The sequence below is a fragment of the Lingula anatina genome, chromosome 2, assembly GCF_051362555.1.
Source record: "Lingula anatina isolate TDL-2025a chromosome 2, LinAna3.0, whole genome shotgun sequence".
Classification (NCBI taxonomy): domain Eukaryota; kingdom Metazoa; phylum Brachiopoda; class Lingulata; order Lingulida; family Lingulidae; genus Lingula; species Lingula anatina.
The window spans coordinates 2,621,047-2,646,982 of record NC_141768.1 but is presented as its reverse complement, the minus strand read 5'-3'; the positions used below and the strand labels follow the sequence as shown (position 1 = coordinate 2,646,982).

At 34.4% G+C, this 25,936-nt stretch overlaps 2 protein-coding genes across 5 annotated transcripts; one reads left to right on the top strand and one right to left on the bottom strand.

Moving 5' to 3' along the window:
* Positions 1 to 694: 694 nt before the first annotated feature.
* Positions 695 to 8,441, bottom strand: LOC106156806 (pejvakin-like). The gene is made up of 8 exons (XM_087004498.1): positions 8,004 to 8,441; positions 6,965 to 7,103; positions 6,470 to 6,629; positions 5,956 to 6,154; positions 5,340 to 5,464; positions 4,185 to 4,313; positions 3,530 to 3,673; positions 695 to 2,911 (listed from the first exon to the last, which is right to left on the bottom strand). The coding sequence occupies exons 1-8, from the start codon at positions 8,266 to 8,268 to the stop codon at positions 2,717 to 2,719; spliced, it is 1,356 nt and encodes a 451-aa protein (XP_086860624.1). The 5' UTR covers positions 8,269 to 8,441; the 3' UTR covers positions 695 to 2,716.
* Positions 8,442 to 8,884: 443 nt separating this feature from the next.
* LOC106156803 (uncharacterized) lies at positions 8,885 to 25,666 on the top strand. 4 transcript variants are annotated; one of them, XM_087004493.1, is made up of 14 exons: positions 8,885 to 9,394; positions 9,798 to 10,017; positions 14,720 to 14,769; positions 15,575 to 15,663; positions 16,052 to 16,158; positions 16,607 to 16,644; positions 19,002 to 19,243; positions 19,506 to 19,697; positions 20,065 to 20,172; positions 20,461 to 20,578; positions 20,794 to 20,895; positions 21,461 to 21,535; positions 22,929 to 23,025; positions 23,470 to 25,666. In XM_087004493.1, the coding sequence occupies exons 3-14, from the start codon at positions 14,742 to 14,744 to the stop codon at positions 24,794 to 24,796; spliced, it is 2,523 nt and encodes an 840-aa protein (XP_086860619.1). In that variant the 5' UTR covers positions 8,885 to 9,394; positions 9,798 to 10,017; positions 14,720 to 14,741; the 3' UTR covers positions 24,797 to 25,666. The 4 variants fall into 4 exon arrangements, with proteins under 4 accessions (XP_086860619.1, XP_086860620.1, XP_086860621.1 ...); XM_087004494.1 differs by lacking the exon at positions 8,885 to 9,394 and having other exon boundaries at positions 9,780 to 10,017; XM_087004495.1 differs by lacking the exons at positions 8,885 to 9,394; positions 9,798 to 10,017 and adding an exon at positions 10,662 to 11,544.
* Positions 25,667 to 25,936: the final 270 nt, after the last annotated feature.

The window sequence follows — 25,936 nt, the reverse complement described above, 5'->3', positions numbered from 1 at the left end:
AAATGAATTACTCATTATTTTTCTCCGAATTTAATATGGCAAATAAGCGTTCACTCGGCAAAAAGCCCAGTACAGAGAAATATTTTCCTTAAGACGTTAATTTAATTTTTCGTTTGTTAGTCGAAACATTTATTAAAGGCGACAAGTTTTAGGAAATCAAATGGAAATTGTTGTTTTTTTACACAAAAATTCAGTACAATAAATGGTCAAATAATAGACAAAATAAATTAAATCGACAATAGAGAAAATATGTATTATGTCTCACCGGTTTTAGGCAGGAATTATTGAATCTGCTGTTGCAAATTGGATTACATCTAATATATATAAACTTGCAAAACAAAGTACTAAATCGGCAAATGAGGAAAATTGCAGTTTCTGCTACTCAGTTGATGGAATCTGGCTGCCTCAATTACTTTAAAACTGTCTTGCAGTTTGAAACACATTTTGAAGTTTCGACAAAACCAAGAGAGAGAGAGAGAGAGAGAGAGATGAAGAGACAAATGTTAAGGTCATTTGGACTCAGGCTTGTCCGACAGAAGCTTCCAAACTTTACTCCATTTTGAGAACTCTCGAGTCTGATCGTCTCATTTGACCGTCCAGCAGCTATACTTCCGACACGTATTAAAAGCGAAATAGAACCGCTTTAAGCTATTCAATCATAAAACGCCCTTTTAATAAGAAATAACAAATAAACTTCGCGACCAAAATGTGTCTTTATTAATGCATACTACTTTCAAAACAATATCTGTACATTCACGTCTTACAAAAAGGGAAAATACTCTTATCCGTACAAATGTTGTAAAATTGAAAACTCTGAGCGTAATCCTTTTTTTAGCATTATAATTTTATCTAAAATACTATAAATATATAAAATGCATTTCAAACGATTCGGACAAAACTGAACCTGAAATTGAATCATGTAGGTAAGCTGAATCACGAGTTCTGATAAAACATTGTAGATTGAAACTAGTACCATAAAGTTAGAATTTTACTGGCTATATGCCAGTCTTAATGTTAATGCTCATCATTTTAAACTATCATAAACTAACATGTATTTTGCTCATTTATAATATATGGAATCACTTTTACTATTATATGCTCAATTATTATTTTATTGCCTTTATCTCGGCTCAAAATGGAAAATGGCTTCCCCATTTTTTAAATTTTATAAATAACAAGTGGTTGAATATATATTCTATTCTTATCTGAATATTTAGTTATAAACATCCAGGTCATGCACAAATGAAATAACATATCATTTTTCACAAGCTTTGTCACAGTTCTGCATGTGTGTACGTATATACAGTAGTAGACCTATAATAATAATAATAATAATAATAATAATAATAATAATAATAAATCTGAAAAGAAAATGCATACTTTTCACAAACATGACACATTATATTATGGACAGAAAAATTTAACACTGAAATGCAACAAGTAACTGAATGACTTTATATATATAGTGTATCAACTTTATTCTCTGTGATATATATATATATCAGGTGCCAGGTGGGAGTGCAAAATGAAATGTATAAATTTGGCACAGTTCTACCAGTACACCATTTAACTGAGTATCTCTTTCAAGCAAAACATTTTAAACAAAATCCTTAAAACTGTCGAGCTGGAAAACTCGTATGTGAAACTTGGCTTGCGCAACACCTGGTAAAAAGTTTACCATATAAAGAGCTTTGAAAAAAAATTATTAAATATTCATTCCTTCTTAGCTGGTCTTTGTCTGCTCTTATATTGTAGTTTAAAATGTGTCCCATACACTTGTCATTTACATATATTCACAGAGCTAAAAAATAATAATTGTTTAAACATGAACATTGTGTCAACAGCGCCCTCTCTCTTCCATCTTCAGCTCCTCTCTCATATTAACAGAGCAGGCTTTTGCATAGCTTTCTACGAATGGACATAATACAATATAGCATCAGGCAGGTATAAGCATAGTTTGATAACATTAATAAGGAGATTCACATTCAGCAGCAGGGAAAGTGAATATAATCACCATATATGTGGCATGGTTGAGTTAAAGGACAGATATCTGATAGGGATGAAGCAGATAAATGTAACTACCAATTCTTATGCATAAATATATATATAAATGTTAAATGCCTTAATCTAAACCAAATATTTGGCATTTGGCTGCACCAGTTTCACTGGGTTATTATGACTTTAAATTATACATTGGGTACATATACAATTGAGAGTAAGCAGTGACCAAAAATGGCAGTCATAAAGGTCACTTAAATTCAATTAAAGTCAGCCTTATCTCTTCTCTTGTTTGTGCAGTGGCAGCTAACCTAGAGGCAAAATAAGCACATGCTTGGGTCCCTTTAGAACATGTTAAAGGCCCTGGACTTGACCCCCCCCCCAAAAAAAAAAAAAAAAAATCTGGAAGGCCCTATACTACCACATGCTGCAGTCCTGTATATCCTCCTATTCAAAACTTCCAGTCTGCCAGCAAGACTGGGTTCCCATACCTAGATTAATCTAACAGAATCAATCGATCAATCTCCGAGGAGTTTCTTGTTAAATTGGTTTCAGCTTAAGAGTTAGATGTCTGGCATGCCTACTGAAGCTGCTAAACGATAATTAATTACCCCCTAGCAAGTTGATTGTAATTTAGTGAGAGATAGATGGAGCCACAGTCAGTACAACAGGGTCTGGGAATGGTCCTTAATTGTACTTCTACGGCCATCTTCAATTTCTAACCCCACAAGGCTAACACAGCAATATAGGCAGCCTCCATTTTGTTGCTCTGTCCAGCAGGTGGGTTCAGGGTGTCAAGACCTTTAATATGGAAATCCATTTCATTCAGAAAAGACTGCGCTGGATTCCTGTCCGTGTACAGAGCTTTGATGTCATCCAGGGGAACATCGCGGCCATGCAGCGCCTGGTTAAGCTGGAAGATGAGTAAAATCAATGTTTTTTTTATTCTAACAATTAAAGGTCAGTATAGAGGTCCACTGTAAGTGAAAAACCTTAAAGTTTTTTTAATGTGTTTGTATATAAATAGGAATAACTTTATTTGTTATAGCAAACAGGTTCCATTCAGGAAGCTCTGAATCTTTACAATATGACCATGATTTTAAGCTATCGTTGTCTCAAAAGGTACCAGTTCAGATTGTATACTACTCAATGTTAATCTAAGAATGGGCCTAAGAGAAGAAACTTAGGGGTAATTCCAACTGAACCTATCCATCTACATAGACTGATCTTACTCCGTGGGGATTCTCACCAAATGCAGTCAGTTTAACAGATCAACAGGCCTACTCCTCACTTAGTAAAACACAGAAAAGCTGTTGATTATAAGTATATTGGAAACAAGAGGGAAGTGTTAGACTGTTAAACTGATTGCACTCAGCAGGAGTCCCTGTGGACCGATAGTTTCAATGGGAATGAGCCCTTAGATGAAAAAATGCAAGCACAAAATTAACAGACATATGTAAATCATTAGGCACCAGTCACAGTGTTGCAATACCTATATACATGTATGATGTGGAAACAGCCTTTAACTTACTACATGCAAAAGAGGTTTTGCTAAATTGGAGTTGCACTCTCTGAAGTCCAATATTTCCTCTCCGTCCAGTTCTATCAAGGCCTCAAACAGAACCCTTGTGGCATCCAACAAAGGAGATGCTTTAGGGTAAACAACATCGTCATCCTAAAAAGATACAGAAGAAAATATTGATATTTGATAATTGGTAATATCAATATTATATTTCAGTCAATAGTCCCACATATCAAAACAGACAATCTGAGGAATATAAACTTGTGGGGCTACTTTTAAAAGCTTTTTAATTAATTTTTAAAAATATTCTATGTAATCTATATATTATATTTTATTTCATCTTATTTTATCTTATTTGTTTTTTAAATTTTATACATATTTTAAAGGTGGTTATATTAAAAAATAAATAACATCATCTTAAGACCTACAATTACATGAAATACGATCAATTCAATTGATTTGCAGTCTGTGAGAAGAAAGGATACATCTACTGTAGAAATACAATAATGCAATGAGCCATAGTCTTAGAAGATTAATTTTAAATTGTTTCATGTTGGATAACTTCATTATCCCTTAATCTCCAAAATAAATATATAGAAGAAGCTTATCACGTACTTATCAAGTACTATGTGTGATATTATCTAGTTCATAAAATTCAACAAACCCTGAATGTGAAGCCTATCTGTTTCAAAAGGGAAACAACCGCATCACTTTGTCCAACAGTATTCCTCAGTTCAGCCACAGTGATAACCTTCTCTGTGTTAGCCGAGGCAGCCTTGTGTGCTTGTTTAATCTTAAAGTAAAAGAAAAAGTAATGTATGAGAGGTATGCCATAATAAGTAAGATATGATAACAAGGAATAAAAGCTGATCGGTTTCCTTTTGATAAAAATGAACTGAAACACCACAATCAGTTATTTTGCCTTATGATTTAACATCTTTGTAAAAAGAAAGAATTTTTGATAATAGCTGACGATGATAATAAACCATCAGTAAAAACAATTCTACTTTTGAAAAATCCAGGGTTGAGACTGCCATTTTGTGAAAAAGTCTGAAAATATGGTGTGGGGCTCAGACAGGTCTTCACTGATATTAAAAATGACATTTTTGGCTCCCCAAAAGTCTGAAATTCACAAATAGTCTGAAAAATATCATCCCTGAAAATCTCTCTTCTGCTGTCATTTCAAATAGTGCTACAATTTCAGTTTCCATACTAATTAACTCAGCCTGGAAACTGTCTGAACATTTTTTTCATACAAATGCACTGAATAACAAGTCCAGCTGCCCTTATACATTTTGAAAGCAAACAACAATGGCTGTCCATTCATAAAGGAATAAAAAAATGAAATTTTCACATTCTTTCTTAAACAGTACAGTATATCCAATATATATATCTGTAATTGAGAAATCGATGAACCTGTTTTCAAGTTCTATATTTCTATTTTTGTCTTCATCTCCAATACTAGACTGGCTAAAAAATGAGATTCTTGAAACTAAAATAAAACTTTAGAGATCATAATTTATTCACATTGCATGTTGCATGTGGTGTACCTTTTTCGTGATAAAGAGAAATTTGCAGGAATATTGTATATTATAAGAAATCATCAAGTGAAGTGAATAGTAATATTTCAATTAGAATATGTTTCAATTCACATTTTATGAATATTCATCAGATCTGTAAGTTTGAATACAAAAGCTCGATTTTTTTCCACTTTTCATGTTATCACTGAAAGTGCACGGTGATGACGATCATGACAAAGACAACAGTCACAGGTGATGGCTATAACGATTTTACCAAAAATGACTTAAAAGATTTTTACCAAAACTAGCAGGGGGTCAATAGTAACAGGTGTATCACAGATGTCCAAAACTGCTCCCACAAAGGTTTTTCTGCTCTCATCACTCATGCCGCGGATGCCTTGGAGTTGATGTTCAGCTTCTTTATCTAAAATAAGATATGTCGTTTTAGTATTAAAATACTAAAAATTTGAAAAATAATGACACAGAAAAAAAAGACATAAAAAAACTTGCTTGGCTTCCTCAATAAATTTAGCACTACCTCTTTTGATTTCTTTATTCATTAATATCCTACAGATAACAAGTATATTAGCCATTCCTTGCATTTTCACTATGTCCAGAAATGCAACCCTTAAGCACAAATAAAGACCTTATTACTATCATGTTATTTTAACCTGCAAATGGTCTGGCCTATAAGTGATGACTAAGATCAAAAACTTAACTCCTCACAATAAACAATCAATTTCTAAAGTGATGTACAAGGTGTCAATTTTGAAAAGTTTCTGAAAATCATCAATTATACACAGAACTAGTCATCTGAAAATTATCTCCAAATTTTTATTAAAATATTATTTTTATTACTACTAAAAATATTCCGTTAATTAAATTTTATACTTATGAATATTATAAATAGTATACCTATGCCCATATCTTCATAGGCAGATGAATCAACGGTGTCAAACCCTCCTTTTGTGCCTTCCTCTACCATCAGTTCCAGTTTCCCAGTGCTGCCGACTCTCAACTCTGTGACATTGTAAGCAAGCGGTGTATTGGCGGGAAGAGAGAAAATCTTGTCTCCGTCACTGGAAACATCTTCTGAAGTACTGGCATCAACAGCCTTAAATAGGATTTCAATGGAGTGTGTTAAAAACTTATTTAAGATTGCATTTTTCACGAATAATAAAGGTTTGCTGTCTGCACAATCTATTATTGTGACATGAAAAAATAATTACTAGTATGTGCCTCCTTCATCATTAACAGCTAGATTTAGCTGGTAACTAAATGCATATAAAGAATCAGAAGTAAACTATCTCACATCGATCACATCAAAAATGCAAAACAACTGTTTGGGATGTCAAAGAGCCATTTGTATTCAGGGGCACTATTCAATTAAATTACATAATTTAATTCATATCTAGTTTACACATCATACCTTCAGTTTGTCTACAGAAAGCTTGTCTTTTAGATCCCAGTCAATGTGTGAGTGAATCGTACAATCCTTGGTAGTGACGGCAGTTCCAGTGATCACACAGAGCACTTTTCGTGGATTTTCCTGAACCTGTTTTATAAACTCATGATCAAGTTGTAAGTTCCTGTTGAATAATAAAAAACCATAATAATATCAATAATAAAAGGATACGTTTCACTAAAAACAAAATACATCAAAAGCTTTTTTTTGCTCAAAATCTGCAAATAGACCGATGAATTGATTGTGGTTTTTAAGTAACACCAAACTTAGTTTTTGGCTTAAAATAATATTCTAAAAAGGTCACAGGTCATATATACTACAAGTAAAAATTCACAGTAAGCGGAATAAGTCAGTGAGGGGTGTGACTGAATTCCGCAATACATCGCAATAGCTGATTGTATTGCACTGTGTTGTGGTGTATTGCGCAATTCAGTCACACCGCTCTGTGAGTACTCCTACCTATGGCTAAGAACATCTAATAAAGTTGGCACGTCCACTTCTTCCTTGGTTACGTCTCCAAATTTGGCCTCAACAAGAACTGTGTCTGACCCGCTCAATTCTACATCAAACAATACTTTTAACTTTGCACCAATGCTTCCTAAAAAAGAAAAAAAAAACACATGGAAAATATTATCCACTAGTGGTAACATTCAACTAACCAAACCACCCCCCCTTTTCACAGTACAGTACAGTATACTTAAGCAACAGAACTGTACGAATACACATTGGAAGACTATAATATCTAGTTAAAATTGAGATAATCTTGCAGCTAAATGAGTCCCTACACTGAGCATGGTCAACTTATCCACCCAAACAGAAAAAGTGGGCTTGTGAAGATGAGTAAATCCCTGTCACTATGTGGTGCTGATAATATCATCTACCTGTACTGGTACATGTATGTCATCTCAATGTGTATTGACACATGTTGAGTTGTATTACTAAAGTATATGTATACTGCTTCATGTGAAAAGGACCTTACACATTGGTATGCGAATTTAATGTATGCTTATGAAGATGGTCAAAAATATGATTCTTCAATATACTTAGTACACTGTAAATTGTAATTTATATGTCTGAATTTTTACCTGCATGTGAATTAATTTGAGTAAAGGCTGTTATACTTATACTAGCAATATAAGGTTAATCTCACATATTATAGTCCTCGGGCACTCTAATGTTTTTACCAGTAATATGGATTTGCTGTAGTTCTACTGTAGACAATTAAGTGGTTCCAGGTTGGTTATTCTGAATGACAGCTTTGGCGGGCGAAGATGGAGAGTACAGAAGTTGTATATCCTGGGGTAGCGCCAGCAATTTTTTTCACTTAGCCAAATCACCACTTTTTTTGTCATATGTTATCCAATTTGTTATAATTTGACTAAAATTAGCCAAATCAAGCCTTTTTTCTTTAGCCAGTTTAAGTCAGTTTTAGCATTTGGCTAAATTGGCGAGTGTTAGCGCTACTCCAGATATCATCTACATAATAAGCTGAAAATACCTTTCGCTGAAAATCTACTAGTTCTGTTATATGTAACTAAGTCCCTTGTTTCTGATTTCAATCCAAGTGTAGTTTCATCTGTAAGAAGTTCGTGTAGGAAGAAAGGAGTTGGTTCGTATTTCGAACATTGCCAAAACCACCGGCGTTTCTTCTTGATAACGACAGCTAGTGGTCGACATTTCTCAGCCTCGTCTAAGCTAGGCACTGGTAAAAGGGAGCCCTGTCCGACTGATTTGACAAACTTGGTCACAGCTGCCTCAAACATCGTTGAAGTTTTGTCTTGATCTTTATTCCTGCTTCCGGTTTCTCATTTGATGTTTGTTTCACCTCACTTTCACCTGCAATTTGCCACTAGAGGGCTACGAATGAAAGACGCGCTCATTCTGTGCCCACCTTACATTTACGAGCATCAGCATGCTGACGTTAGTTTCATTTAAAATTGGATAAAAGCAAATGAACCGTGTACAGCGTAATAATTTGATCATTAGACTATGTTTTCCTCCGACGTTAAAAGTGGCATGACAGACACAGCAGCATTTTTCATCCCCGGCAGGCAGCAGGGGGTAAGGCCCAAGGGGAGTAAACAAAACATGTAGGCCCACCTCCCCCTGTGGCCGTGACCACCAAATATATAATATGTCTAAAAAGTTAACATTAAATAAGGGATCGATATAGATCAAACGTTTTTCAGTATGTGCAACCGCGATCTGAAGTTTCCATAATTTGAAACGCCGCGCAGATAAAAGCGAAAGCAATAGGCCCTAAATATTCAATGAGAATGACAAGTCATAGTTTAAAACCATATGGCTTGTCATTCTCATTGAATATGTAAAACTTTTATTGGTGGTGGTGGTAATAACATGCATTTCAATCTATCTAGCCTCTTGACTCCCTCTTGAGTGCACATGCCGATGGTCAACTCGTTTATGCGGTTTATGCATGATTTGGCGGGACCTATAACCCTGAAGAAACAAAAACGATTCTTTTGGACAAAATACAAAGGCAGTTAATTACATGAACTTATGCACAACATTGCAAAGAACATTTCGTTGAGAAAAAAAGCAGCAGCAAGGCCTTGTCAGCGTCAGAAAATCATGCAGTATTTAAACCAGACACGACACCCTGTTGCAATATTTAAATAGTTAACCCCCTCCTTTTCTAACTGAAAAAGGCCCCTGGCAGACCCAATGCGCTTTTGCTAGAAACCACATCTAGGTCTTATGTACGTCTTTATAGCGTGATATTATGTTAACATTATACCAAACAACACCACACGAACCTTGATCTTTTTTGAGGTCAGAACCTGATACACATAACAAATCAACGAATTCATTGTGCTCTTCCAGGAACAGCCTGAAAGACTCTCACCTGACATCCCATATATGGACCAGGTGAGTTCAAGTCGGGGTCAAGTGGGTGGTGTCTCAGTCCCCGGACGACTTGGGCGACTCCATCCATCTGTTAACAATTAGATGCAATGCCTCTATTTTTTGTAATTTATTACCATATTGACATTTGTGTTAAATAGTTTAAAATGGGCATTCCTCCACGGCCGACGACTGGGGCCCAGCAAACGCTGTGTAACCCTACCTGGTAGGCACGCTTTAACGCTTCCTTTAAGCACGTACTCTTTTAATATTCGGTTGTTGAAATCCATAAACTGCGTAAACTGACTAGCTTTCATTTTTATTTAAAATCGCATGCAGTAGTCTCTCTTAAAGCTTAAAGCTGGCCGTTCTGTCAAAATAAATCGAGGCACGTGTCTTATTTTATTTTATTCATTTTGTTTTTGAGAGAAAACAGAATTTCAATGCCTCGCGGCACTCAGTCACCTAGGAATGTCACGTTGGTCACGGATGAGCGACCATTTCTCCGAATTGAGTGGGTTACAGTGCCATATAAGTACATAATGTACGTATGAGGACAAGTTCAGCAAGCGTTCTGTACCAGTACACTACGATAGCTGTGCGAATGCTGAGTGACAGATACGGAATTAACTCGTGCAGCTCTACAGGTAGGTCCCAGAGTATCCGGATCAGACATATATACCTGTTTAATTGTTTCCTAGATAAGGCGAGTACTATTAACCGAGTCGGATGTGCAACAGTTGCGCATTGGTAGAAATTTACGTTCACTGTAACCTGTCTGCCCTTTTAGCTTATCAAGATTCAAAGATTTGAAAAAAGAACCGCAAGTAAACTACTAGTTGACGAGCACTTGAGTAATGTTATTTTAAAGTTATGTAATGATATATGTTAATCAAAAAGAAGTCAGCGAGCACGATAGTTTGATGGGGCAATACGGGTGCGTCTACACATATTGCACACAGAATGGACTGAAGGTTCATTGGTCCAACTAATTGGGAATTGACTAAGTTTTTAAAAGGAAAATAAGTCCAAGAAGCGTTTTCACTTAGTCTTTCCTTTAAGAAAAAGGCAAAACTATGTCTCGTCCTTATAAGAAACGTGGAATTGATGAACCTCTCAACAAAATATTTAAGAAATATTTTGACTATTCAGACGCACCTCACAGATTCCTAATTAGACTTACTTTTTGTAATTTTGTCGCTGTCTGCTGATTCCAATCGGACCGGTTTCCAGATTAAAACAACCTCTTGTGAACGCCCATTTCATATTTTCTGAAAAAAATGTGGGCATTTCCTTGAACACGTATGGCGAGAAGTGCGTACATACATAATGATAAACAAAATCCGACCACAAACCAGGCCAACAAATCTTTTATCAACAGAAATTCCAGAAAAATTCCAAGACATTATAAATGTTTTTTATTTTAAGTAAGCTCTGACACTTCTTGTACGGCACTTTTGGCAAAGTAGACATTTTACTTAAACGTACTTATTGTATTTAAAAGTACACATCCCATTTTGTTGAGATTCAACGCCCAATATAATTTTAGTAAAGACGAGGTGTCTGCTGAGCAGCCAGATGAAGACTGCACGTAGCCCAACTGCAAGAGAAGGAAAATACGTGACCCTCAAATCGATATGGCCTGAAAAAACGAGGTCACTAGGCCACTGGGGTAATGACCGACCTTAAGTCTGACACTGAACGGTAGAAACTGAAGCTTGATTGGTTAATGAAAAAAGAGAAAAAATAAACCCACTGTAAGAGTACATGAAACCGAAATGAACTGCAATGGGGCACGAGAGGGGTAGAACCAGCTTTAACACTTAATTAGACTTGCTTAGTAGGATACAAAACGAGAATGGTCCCGAAACTCGCGGCGTTTAGCAACCCTCAACCGGAATACATGTAGTCTACTGTACCACATAACGGCGTTATTTACCATAGTACATGGGTACAGGATATAGCTTATATAACCTTTAAAGATCTGATGGTTTGGAAGCTGAATTCCGGGAAATGAACATTCGACACAAAGGGCATTTTTTTCGTAAATTACCTGGATTATCTACTATCTAGGACAGGAGAAAAGAAGTTATCGCTCCAAAGACTAAGTTAACTCGGAGCAGCTTGTGAACCTATATTCGGAGGACCTTTGTTCGTTGATCGACGAATTTTAGGTTAGTTGCCATTTTACATGTATTAAAGATGCAATACAGCTTAGTTTGTAGTCTTTGTAGACAGTCGCGCATTGGAAAAGAATTGCAGATAAACCTGCATTTTAACACCATTCAAGGTTTTTTGTTTACGGTTATACACAGGGGTAAGCCTATTTATTTTTAGAACGACAGATAAAGCGGTATTTGTGTGTGAGTGTTTTCACTACATTATAATTAACAAGGATCCATCACCAATAAGTATAATAGAATTTGTTAAACGGATTGAAATATACATGGATGAAGGGAGTTTTTGAATATTTTCCCAGATATTTTATCTTACAGACTGGCACGATTAGAAAATTTTTAGAAATCAGTTATATCATATATCTACAAAATTTAAATGCAGCGCAGATAAAATTGAACATATAAGGGTTTGGTGTTAATAGTGTAAATATTGTAATTAGTAATCTGACATTTACCACTTAGTCCTACACATATCAGAAGCTGGTTTTAGCAGGTTAGAGTACGAGACGACCTCTGTAAACAGTAAAATATTGTCGTCTGTTTCTCTAATGAATTGGTGACATGACCGTTCCTGGGCAGAGCAATGAAACTGTGTGGATTTCTTTCTTAAGGTCAGGTTTCACCTGTACCGCTCAACTTGTCAAACCAGAGTTTACAGACATCCTAAAGAGGCATACGACGAAGCGTGTGCCGCGTCTAAAGTGACTATAGGGTCACTGACAGCGTCAGTATTTGGAGTGGATGCCACATTGGTGCCAAATGTAGTATCCAGTCCAAATAACGATGAAAACCTGAACCACATCAAACTAAGGAATAATCTGGGAACCACTTGACCATCATTTGATAGAGGGCACCTTACGAACAAATGTAAGTTGCACGATGAGATTGTCAGTTCACACAGAGCACAAGCAGATTACTTCCAGAACCAAGGGAATGTGCAGCTACCTGGCGAATTCAATTAATAAACTGATGTCACAATGGCATCAAATAGATTATTAAAAGTTATTAAAATACGAGTTCATCCTTATTTTCTTTGATCAGTCAGCAAAATAGGAAACAATTTATGAAAAATGAGTTTGACAAAAATATTCCATATAAAATGTCAAGTCTGTACATGTATATATTAGATTGCTTCATAACGTATATTTACAAACGGGCTTTGTTTGCCTTCTATCATTTGTCGACGTTTGTTTATGACGTGAACATTAGTTTTTGTGTGATTCAGTGAGTATTTGTTTTACAACCTCTGTTTTAAAATAGGCTTTGAACCGAATGACTCACAACAGTGTACCCGCATGCAGAATCGCGTCATTTTTTATACTATTAATATACAGTAGTAATCTCTCTCTTTGGATTTAATTTATATGTGCTTTACTTGTTTAATGGTCTTTCCGATTTGAATTTCATACTTTTTAACACGAGGGTCTCGGTCAAACAAAAGAACAAATTGATTAATGAATTAATTAAAATAAATGAATAAGTGAACAGATAAATAAATACATACATTGAAGAACAAATAATAAACTAAATAATGATAACAATAATATTAATGATAAAATTATAATAAATAAATAAATAAATAAATAAATAAATAAATAAATACATGTAGGCCTATTCAGATATGATGAATGTAATTATTATTATTATTATTATTATGATTATTATATTGAAGAAAGAAACTCTGGGAATTATCGTCGAAGTAAATTGAGGTCGAACAAAGCCACTTCATTCTGCTGACATTCGGGATTTTTTATAGTTTCAAAATAAAAAGTGCACACGCACGCACACACACACACACACACACCTACCTCAACGAACAGACTTCACATGTATTTTGGTTGCGGCATTCGAAAAGTCAACATGAAATGATTGACACATCAATATTAATTACATTTTAGCCCGCGGATTAAATGCGAAAATTGCGCCTTTATTTTTAGATGTTTTTGTAAATCTTTTAACAAATCTATAAACGTCTGGTTGCTTTATCATGTGAACACAACAGCAAAAATACGTGGTACAGATTATAGCTCACAGGGTAGTTTGCGAATACCAAAACTAAAAAAAAAACGAAATTATCGCACTATTTTGTCACGTATAAAATCAGATGCCCCCCCCCAAATCCCCGCAAACAGTAAGCATAACAAAGCGTGCGAAAAAAGTGCATTAGCTTGAAATAAATTGAATGATTAAGCCAAAGGTGAAAGAGATATTCTTTATTATTCGGACGATGTGCCTGAGGCACAGGAGGGTGTAGTCTTTGGGTTCATTATAAGATCAAGTAGCATACTGAAATAACTTAAAACATCACGAATTTCTCTTTCATAAATTCGTCATATTATTTCGGTTTCCTTCTTGCGTCATCTAGATTCCTAGGTGGCCACATTAAAAGTGTTAAAGCCTGAAGGTGGTTTTCAGAAAGATTTAGTTACATTTGTCTTAAAAATCACGGATAGGATACCTTTAATTTTAGCTGAAGGCGAGAGGTTAGAAAATCCCCTAAACTCTGTAACTGACGTCAGAGGCAAAGAACCTTTTATTCATGGTGTCGTTTCATCGATGAATATTTCTCAATGCAAAATTATTTACATTAGTTAAATTATCAAATAAAATATAATACTAAATTATAATGCTGAAATACAGACAGTCATATGGAGAGTGCACATAATATTATAATTTGTTTCAAAATACGTTAAAAATAAGCGCTTGCTTAAATTAAAAAGCAAAAGCCTCTTTTCAAACAAAAGTTATATTTGAACCCTGGATTTAGATATTTTTAATCATTGCCTGTTTTTGCTTTTGTAAAATAAGAATCAAAATGAAATTTATTTTGGCGACCTGATCAAAACCGTGGAAAATACACGAACCTTTAACTCACCGTTACTTACCTTGACTCTTACTTTGGTGATAATGATGTATCAGCTTTGGGGTATTCTCATAAACAGTTAAAATTACTCAGCTATAAAGGATTGAGTATATCGGTATACTGAGGTGACCATATCTCGGTTGGGAATCCGCAGGCGAAGATATGAACTAGTAGTCCTGCAACAAGACAAAAATGAATTCGCAGTAGTGTTTCATTTGATTTTGTCCAAACATTAAGACAAAGATATGACGAGTTCCTGGACGTAAATGGCCATTAAGTTTCATATCTAACAACCTTTCATACTTTCAGAGACAAGGACGCATTAATTATAATGGATAGCAATAATTTGGACGGATTAGGTGAGTTTCTTCTTTATATATATTTGAATACGCCAGAGATTTTTAACGTGTCAGCAACGTGTAATAGAACATGCAGTCAACGGGCAATAAGACTATGCATGTTCGTTTTAATAATTAATTGTGCAACATTCATGCGTTAAAAAAAAAAGAAAAAAAAATATATATATATATAAACCCCCTGAAGATGCGATGAAACCGGTCGGGGTAAAATAACTGCTGTTTTTTATTTCTTTTTGTCACACACACACACACACACACACACACACACACACAAAAAAAAAAGTTATAATTACCTTCAACATGTAGGTCATATTTTGCTGACTAGTCAGTTGACAGTCTAACTCAAGAAGTTCAAGAAGTTTTGGCAAACAGAATCATTAAGAGTTTTTTGTGGTGGTTTTGTGGTTTCTTGATGTATTCACCACATAGGCCTACATACTATTTACGCTTATTGTAAAAGCAGTCTGCAAGTTAAGTTATGAAACGACAAAAAGCTTAAAATAGCAGACCAATAGAAATATGTGGTCAAATGACGGTTCTGAAAAGAAAAAAGAAATTCCTCTATAATTGAAGACCGGCTTAACCTAATTTTAGTTCATTCTTTAGGAAGTACATATTAACAATGATTTGTGTTTAAAAGATTGAAAATTTACAAGTACTAAAATCGAAGTATATTTGATCGTACTCTGACAGCTCAGCGGCGAAAATCCACTCATCGGATTTGCTTTAAATATTGTGTTTTTAAAATTTATTTTACAATATGAGTAGTGATCTGTTTAGAAAAAGATACGTATTTTGTGTATAGAATTTGACGGAGAGGAAGTATTGTGCCGTGTGTGTGGAGATAAAGCTAGCGGTTATCACTATGGTGTCCATGCCTGCGAAGGATGCAAGGTAAGAAGTAGGCCTACAATGAATTTATTTCGACAATGTGACGGCCCGTTTCATATATATATATATATAGTTGTTAAGTTTTGGCCAGTGTCAGTAATGCACCTGTGAATTCTAATCGAAAATCTTCACTTTGTTGAATATGTTGTAAAATTGAATGACCATTTTATTCATAAGGCTACGCAAGCATTCAGTTTATATGAAAATCGTTTTACAAACAACAGAGAGCACATGGTGGTTAGATCAAGTTTTCACATGATCCGATCAATGAATCCAATTTTTCTATGTATTTCGTGAAAGTTTTGTGCAGAAAATAAACTGCAACGAACTTTCTGCATGGCTTATACACGTAGCCCAATTAACCTTTTAAATTTATTAATAATAATATCAGGGCTTCTTTCGGCGGAGTATCCAGCAGAAGTTGAAGTATCGGCCGTGCGTCAGGAACCAACAGTGCAACATTACTAGGGTGAATCGAAATAGATGCCAATATTGCAGGTTGGTACATAAGGTTTGTGTTCTAAGGATACGATTAAGTCAGTTAGGAGAGATAATGAGAGAGAGAGAGAAATAGAGGAACGAGCATTCGCTCTCCGTTATCGTTCGTATACTAATAAAAAAGCTAGCGCACAATATATGTACCGATAGTACATGTAGAATCTTAAACTTGGAGATTGCATGCTCACGCAAAATTTTTTTCCAAAAAAGTTATTTTCTTTTTTCTTAAAAAAATTATCTCTTTTCTGATTGTTTTTAATTATACATAAGTAAGTCAGGCATGACTACCGAATTCCGGTTTTAACGCATTGATTTGAAGTCATAGGCACTCAGAATAGCACAGGAATAATGTGGCATGATTTCCTTTTCCTAACCCAGTGTAGGGTGAGATCTAAGTTTGTGTCTTAAATGCAGTTTGTTAATTTACTTTATTTCTGATATATTTCAGACTAAAGAAATGTATCGCATCGGGCATGTCGCGAGATGGTGAGTGCTTTTTTTATTTTAATTATAAAAAAGAAAAAAATTCTTAGGATACCCCATACCTGAAGTTTGAAAATTATGCAAGATAAGCAGTCTTTGTATAATTTTGTTTTCTTATTACCATGGACAAAGAGTTTTTTGGTTTGGGTTGTCTTTTTGTCCATTTGTCTGTTTTTCTGTTACAGCATTATGGATTTTTTTATGGAAAAGTTGTGAACAGGTTTTAAAGAAATTTTTAAAAACTGTCATCAGGAGACCAAGAAAGCGACAGCATTCTCTAAAAGTGATTTTAATTTTGTTCTGTCTAAAAAAAACTCACACCTGTTACAATGGGTAAGGATAAGGATTCACTGTTGAAAAAAATTGCTGACAGTAAAAATGAATATTTGAAAAGCAGACTCAACCAAAATGATACAAAATTGATTTACATATTTTACCTTGCACCTTGATTCTGAAAGAACATGCAAGGTAAAATAAGCTGAAGATACAGGCTAATTATGCATCTGACATATTTGATTTTAAACAAAAATACTTGATTGTTGTGTATCTTGGGAAACAGTTTAGTTCATTAATAAAATGAAGTAAAAAGTTTGACATTTCAGGAATTTTCACAACATTTCTAAAAAAGGCCATATGTGACGTCAGATGTTTGAAGAACAATTCCTCATGGGGAAAACGCTGCACGTAACTAGCCTTGGGTCACAAGGACAGGCTAGGTTATTGACCTGGTTATGCCTCTTATTTTTCAAGGTTTTTATCAGTCTCCAGAGAAATGGCTTTCATGTGGTGAAAAGTCTGCTACATTTTAAGCATTAAGAAGGACGTTGCCCTTAACATGCAACAGTTTAAGGTGTGAATTTACAGTGCAAGTTTTGGAAAAGATCATAGGAGGACTTTATGCTGAAATTGCTTCATTTTAAGTGCACTGTAAATATTCATGATTGGTATGTTTCCTGCATTTCATATGCACTGAAATGACTGTACTAAGTTCAAAATTATGCATCTCATCCAAAAATGCTGTTGGCTTATATTAAGTTCAAAATGAGAGAGAATATGAAATACTGAATACTTGTCAAATGAGGAATGAGGGATTATTAGGCAATGGGGTTAAAATTAGTCTGTCAGAAAATTATAAAACAATTCACCCTTAGAGCATTTTTAAAAATAAAAATACTTATTTAAACGTGCTACAATGGGTGCTGTACAGTAGTATACACAGTACATCAGATGTATAGTGGGGAGAGTTCCAATTTTATGATCCCTGAAGTTTAAAAAATGTTTGTTTAACCAATATTCAGAATATTTTAAAATTGGAACATCATGATAAGAGCAGTAAATGAAAGTATGTAACTCCTGCATGCTTACTCTCTCACACACACACACACACACACACAGTCACTTACACATGCACAGCTTCTATATTGAACTTTATTTATATCTCTTTCATCCCAAATCACATTGTACTACAAATATTCAAAACCGTATATTGGTTCTTTGAGATTTGGTCAATTGTTTTTATAATATAACCACACTAAAAACTGTTTTGGAAAATTACTCTTGCATTATTGTAACAAATTATTGCCTGTGTTTAATATCATGACCTTAAGAATTAAAATAGATATATTATATTCAATAAGATTAATTATCTTAAATATTATGATGTTATTAGATATTATGATGTTATTTATCATTAAAGTTATTATTAACAAACAATTCTTTGAGGGATTGCAAAGATACCAAAAATAACAGTAATTCTTTTCTAGTATTAAGTATATACTAATAGAGGTAGGTCAGAAAACAGAAGCATTTTCTGCGCAGGTGTATATATTACATGACAAACATCATCAGCATCATTCCATAAATACCCCTTTTACGGTACATTTTTAGCAGCTGCATATTGAGGTTAAACGTGTGATATTCATACGTAGTGTAGTCAAGGTTGAAGGTACATTGACTTGGTGACCTAGCAGGGCTATCATTAACCTTGTCTGCTCCCCCAAGGACACACAGCCTATTTCAGTACTCCAGGCAATCAATTGCAGATTTACATTTTATTTCACGGCCAAGTAGCTCCAGTAAAATTTCCTGATAATTCTCATTTCAGTTTGTTGTTAATACAAGTGGCCTTAGGTGGCCAAATATTGATCAGCCTGTATATGGTATTGTCAATTTGCTTCGTTAATGCATTTACATACTCCGTACAAAATATGGAGGTGATATAAAATGCTGTGCCATTGCATTTCTTTGAAAAGCTTGCTTAAATAGTGAAACCTTATAATATTTATTTCAGTGAATATAAATTATGATGATTTAAATTAATTTTGTTTATTTGATTTTTAAATATTTAAATTTTTTTCCAGCTGTACGATTTGGTAGAGTTCCCAAAAAGGAGAAGGCTAAAATCCAAGAACAAATGCAGAAATTGAAGTCTCAGTCAACAAGTGGGGAGCTGGCAAAATTGCTGGAGATGGACATCAGTTTTTCTAAGCTGGTTATGGATGCCTATCGGACAATGTCCTGTGCCACCATTGGTCATCTGGTCCAAGAGGGGAAAGAGATGCCAAATAAAAACCTGCCCTTTGTTGACTGTGTTCAGAAAAGGGTAATGGAAATTTCCATAATTTATTTGTCTATCAGGTGAAGATTTAGTCAGAGACAAAGTTCTAGTGAAATGCTTGAGTTATTTGAATCTTTTAAGTCACACATTAGGTGTAATTAGGTCTTTATATCTAGCAAAAATTTAATTTTCTTGAAAATTTCAATACGCCAAGTTCCACATCCCTCAGATACTGATAATATGCCAGTTACAAAGTGAAATAATGGCAGGTATTTTTGAATTACAAAAAAATTATTTTTCATTTCAGGTATGCCCACTGCATTTGACAAGAGCACACATGATAAATAATGGACACAATATTGAGATAAATAAATCTGGACAAAACAATAATGATAAAATGGAATTGTTCACAACTTCAATACAAATTGTGGTGGAATTTGCTAAGAAAATACCTGGATTTTTACTCCTTTGTGTTGAAGATCAGATTACCCTTTTAAAGGTAGGTCAAATGTCCCCATGTTTCATGATATCACCGTTTAAATAACTTCTGACTTAACATGGAAAAAGTAAACTTGTGAAAAAGGGTTAAGCCACTTGAAGTAATTAATGAACATGAAAGAACCTTTCATAATCTACTTGTACAGTGTATTCCCAACTTAGAACACTCAGTGTAAAAGGGTTCTTAAGATATATTTCTTTAATAGCTGTGTGCCCTATTATACAAGGTAAAGAGAAATTAATTTTTAATTTTTGGAGACCCCACTGATTTCAAAAAGTCATTTGAAAATCATATGGCAATTGAAATATTAGCATATATGCATATTATTAATAAATGATAATTATTGATAATAGTATTTTTATTCAAGGGAGCTGTTTTTGAGGTTCTTCTCCTCCAGTTTAGTCAACTATTTGATACGGATTCCAAATCAAAAATTACTGCTGCTGGCCAGTGTTATAGAATGGACAGTAGGAAGGTAATGAATTTATTTAAATGTTTTTTTTTAAAAAAGAGATAAAATATCTGCAGTCATTGAATCTAAGTCTGCTGTTTGTTTTGGCTATAATCACTGTGCCACTCAAATTATTTGTCAAATTAATATATACCATACATGTATATACACTGTAAGCCAGTATAATGATACAAAGAAAATGTATAATATCTACCATAAAAAGACTATACATCAGCTATTATGATTAATGAGATTGATGTGATTGAAGAAAACTTTAGCACAGGGATAATTAATTTTTCCATATCACTTCAGAGTTACAGAGAAGGATCTCTCATGGATTCTATGATTTCATTTGCTGCTCAAATAAATGGATTCAACTTGAAAAGAGAAGAAACAGCCATGCTGTGTGCTTTAGTTCTAACTGCCCCAGGTAAAACTCAGTACAACTACATGCAGCTAAAACAACCATTAAATTTGTGCCCCTTATTACATATTCATTACAAACCTCACAACATTATGCTGTAGACATTTTTACTGCTCTGTGTAAATTTATTGCCAAAATGACTCTTGGATTAAAAAAAAGGTGAATGTTCTTTTAAACTAGTATAGTGCAGGTATGACAGTAATATAAACTTAATGTTACAGATCACCCTGGCTTGAGAAACCCAGATATGATTGATGCCATTCAAAATAGAATAAGCTGTGAACTGCACACCATATTACTGCTAAATCACCCCAAGGACCAAGGTACGGACCTTGTGTAATTTTTTTAAAAGTCATATTTGTGGAGTAACTTATTTTATTAAAATAGATGTAGAGATTGGTCAAATTATTTGATAATGAAAAGAACAGAAGCCGAAACTTTTGTCGCTGTAGTTGAACCTCTGTTTGTGCATAACAGTTAATAACTTCAGAGTTGGTTTAAAACAAGTTGATACATGCAGCAATTTGGGACATGCCAACCAAAATTTAAAAAGGTTAGATGTGGAAAATATTTTTGTATGTTAAGTATTTCATAGTTCAAAAATTGTTCTCCAATGGAATAATGATAGAAGACAATCACAGTTCATATTAAAAGACTTCACTTACTTTTAAAGAAAACTCCCCCCCCCCCATAATTATGTGATATTAAAAATTCCTGAAATTGTTTCTTATAACCAGGAATTTTGTAATAACACAAGGCATGTATTATTAACAAGTAAATTGTACAATTGAATACAAAAGTGTTGACTACAAATGAAAAAGAAAGTAGTTTTATTCATTGTACATTGTATTTTCTTTGCAGTTACAATATATATTTGTTTGTTTTCAGCATTGCATGGGAAACTATTGAAACTGATCCCTGACCTCCGGACTTTAAATGCTCTACATTCCCAGAAATTACTAGGTACTGTACTTTCATTTATTGCTTATACAAAAATTCAGGTAACGATGCCACTTTTATAGTTCAGGGAATATTAATATGGATAATTCTGAACCCAGTGTCTGTGGTATTGGATGCCACTGTTTGGGCAGTAATTCCACAACATTTCATTCCACTGGTTCTGAACCTGACTGATTAAGGTTAATTGATTGTATGACTATGCTTTGGACCCAGAGTCATCCAATACATTCACCATCTCATATTCTGTATTGAACAGTTTGATTTGATTCAAGTGCAGTTTTGGGATATCATTTGTTTTTAATAGTGAATGTCTGCCGTCAAGGTGTGTTTACAGTCCAATTTGTAATGGTCTAATTTAGTACTGTACAAGCTATTTCGTCTGACTGTGAACAGATAACAGTAATTATAACCAAAACCTCTGCTTGGTGCAAATGAACTCATTATAGTAGGGTGGTAGGGATAACTATATGATAAGACTGACTTCATATGGTAATAAATCCTAGTTATCTCATAACCACAGTTGAGTTAGCACAGTACCAAGTAAACCCCCCCTTTCAGGTACACTGATTTAACTGCACCTGTGTGCTTTTGTTTTTATTACGTATTTGTTCATTCACAACCATTATGTGACCCGTATACTTCATTCATCATCATATACTAAGAGATGAAATAGGGGAAAACAATGAAATGCTGGCTTGTTCTTTATATGTACGTACATGACAGTTTTATGGTTTAATTTATGATCATGCCCACAGTGTGAAACTGAATCAGAAATGCACAGCAAAGACTTAAATAAATATAAATGACAAACTCAGAGCTCTCGGAACACTTATTTTGATGATTTATAACAAGGAATGAACTGGCTCAGATCTGGCCTACAGTTAAATGGCAACGTGTGTGCCAAAATAAAGGGGTCTTTAAGTATTTTTACATTTACTAGTACTCTAGCACTAATACCGGTAGGTGATTCATGTGAAAAAGCAAAATTAAGAGCTTGAGTACAGTGATTTGCACCAACTGTGACACTAGTGTACTCAGCATGTCTGGAGTATGTCTGATGATATCTGACAACTGCTCTCATCCAGTTCAACAGTGCACCTGCACCTTGAATAAGACTGGATTTCCATATCAAGATTGACCTAACAGGATCGACCCATCTCCAAGGGTTTGTTGCTAAATTGCTTTTAGTTTAAGCGGCTTAGATGTCTGGCATGCCTACTAAAGCTGCTAAACCATAATTAATTCCCCTTAGCAGAGCTTCAGTATGCACGACAGACATCTAAGCCACTTCAGTTGACTGCTCTTTAGCAAAAATCCGTTTGGAGATAGATCGATCCACAGTTAGTACAATAGGGTCTGGGAATGGTCCCTAAGCCACATGTTTTTATACTTGCAGACACAGATTACCAGCACCTTCAAGGTCAACACCAAGCCACTAGTGTGAGTGAACCGCTACCAGAACAGAGTAGAGATATTGAAATGAAAGATGACAGGTAATTACTTGTGTATGGACGTATATTTTGAAAATATTGATTGGTGCAAAAAGGGAATGAGTACAGAGAAACACATGGCTGCTTATAATGAATAAAATATAATTTTCTCCTTGATGATTATTGGCATGCAATAATACATAATTTTGACCCTTCTCCTTAGTGAAGTCTCCTACTTTTAAATGGTTCTTCAAAATATCTTTATTATATATTAAAATATTTTAATATTAAAACATACCATTATAATATTACAATTCCATGCGCTATCCTAAAATTTCCCTTGACACCACATCTTCAAAGGTCATCAAATAATTTTCTCTAATCTCCATTTTACATTGTTTAGAAATATTTTCTTATAAAATTGAAGCATGAAACTAAATGTTACATTTCTACTTTTTTGGAACAGTTTGATCAAAAGTAAAATCTTTATTTTGTTTTCCCTAATAGAGCTGCCATACCAGAGATTGTTCACAAGAATGAACAAAACCAACAAAATACTACACAAGCCTCAGATATAAAACCATCTCCTTGTATGTATGGAAAGAAGAACAATGGTGGCTTTCTGGTGGAATTGGAAGAATCAGTGAGCACAGGTTTTCTTTCGACTGGTGGTAATCCATTTCAAGACCGAAGGACATTACAAAGTGATGAAAGACAACAAAATCTAATTAACAGGGATAATGACCAAGGTCTTCCATCCAATTTCCATGGAAAAAAGTTTGGATCAGCAGTGTCTCAGGGCAGTGACTTGAGAAAAAAACTGACAACAAAACTACTTCAAAAGTTGAATGGAGAGTTGACAGCCAGTAGTGGGCAGCACCAGCAATGGCAAAGTCAAGATGCAACAAACAGTGAAACAAATCTTTGGGAACAAAGGGATAAAATGTATCCAAGCACAGCATTACCACGATCAAACGTTCTCAAGAATAATCAGGATAATTTCACTGAAGTTATGAGTGAGGAAGGCCAAAATTCAGACTCTGTTAAAAAAAGATTGATCATCAAGAGAATGCCTCTTTTGTGCAATGCCCTCTCTACTCCTCTACCTATAGTCTTTAATGAAACCAACCGTTTCATTCAGGGACCATCCTGCAGCTCTGATGGTGCACAAAATCACCAAATGCCATCAACATTGAGGCAAAATCAAGAAAATGGAAGCAATTACAACATGGGGCCATCAGGCAATGGAGCGGCAAGTCCTGACCTTATGAAGGGCTCTTCAGCCAACCCCGCTGTTATTCCCTCGGCTAAACAAATGCAAGTTTCTTATTCAAATACAGGAGTGGTTCAACAAAATCTTCCACAATGTGATTCATATGCGTGCCAAACTTTACACGAAAAATTGAAACACACAAGTAACTCTTTTAGAGAGAACAGAAACATCCCATTTGGAAGTCATTGTAAGAATGCTGATGACAGTCGTACTGTAAAACAAAGGACATCTTATCAAGGACACATGCTTTACGATTCAAGGAAAGCCTCACAGTTCTACAACTCAACCAAAGATTGGGATGGAAAACAAACTTTTCTGACAGAAGATCCCAATTTTGTCCCAAAATTTGATGAAGGAAAAGTTGATTATTGTAATGAGCTCCATTATTTTCCAGAAATGAACACAGTGTCAGCAACATCTGACTGTCACAAACATGTTTATCCTAATTTAATGAGGTATAATAATTATGATGGGTCTTCAGATCCTATGAAACTGAAGAATCTGTTTCCTAAGGTTGTCAACCAAGAATTTACAAATAGTTACTTCATGCAGTACCACTAATTAAAACCCATACATGTAGATATGATAATTAATTTTTATAGGTAAAAAGCATTAATATATTGTGTTGTGACATATTATTTATTCATGTCTTAATCTGTAAATATATCCTAATATATATATATATTTTGCATTATATCACTGATTTAGTTTATCTGACATCACTTTGTCAATGTTGTTTGCATGTGAGAATTACAAAAATCTTCTAAATATTTCAAGGTTCCTAAAAATTAAATATTTAGAAGCATTTCAAAATGCATGCATTTTCATCTCTACTGTTTGCACCATAGGTAGGATCAAAGAGTAGGCTTAGATACTCAAAATATTTCTTGGTTGAGTTTATAAATATGACCTGTGTGTTATTCTTATTATTATAAAATTAAATGTGACTTGAAAGTAAGATTATCTGTACGTGATGAACTATGAATCTCACATTTCTTTTAAGAGAACTACAGCAAGGAATATTAAAATGTGCAATTTAGCTGTCAGACACCATACACTGGTATCATATCAATACTTGAGATTTGATGACCATAAACATTTTAATAATAATCAAAGGGACTTCTTTATGGCTTATAAAGAAAAGCTATGTTGTAACACTATAAAACATGAATGGTAATCTGTCATATAGTCCATCTAGTAAGGCATATGCGTATATATCCTAATTTTGTCTTTTTTATTTCTATATAATATTTAAATCGACCAAACTTTGTGTAAAACAGGAAGAATTGTCTTCTCTATACAAGTTACAACTTCATTTCGAGAACTGTACTTTCACCATTAGCAAAGTATGTATTTTGGCTAGTATTTCTTAGTTATAGTAAGTGGTTATCAGCAATAATAATAAAGATATTACAGAAGGTCTAACTCACATAGAGTATCAGTTGTTCTATTGACATCTTCCACAAAAACATAATGTTATGGTATTGAATCAAGACTGTTTGCCTCATAAAGCAGTGTCGTTTCTTGCCATCTGTAATGGATGACATAAAAAAGTACTGTGCAAATTCAGTCCTATCATAAACAAACCAAATTGCCTTGCACAGTGATTTTTTCAAGACGTACAGAAATGTATCTACTCTTCCTGGGCCGAGGAAGGTGTCCTATGAGTGTATTACAGTCACACATTAGTGATGCTGTTCT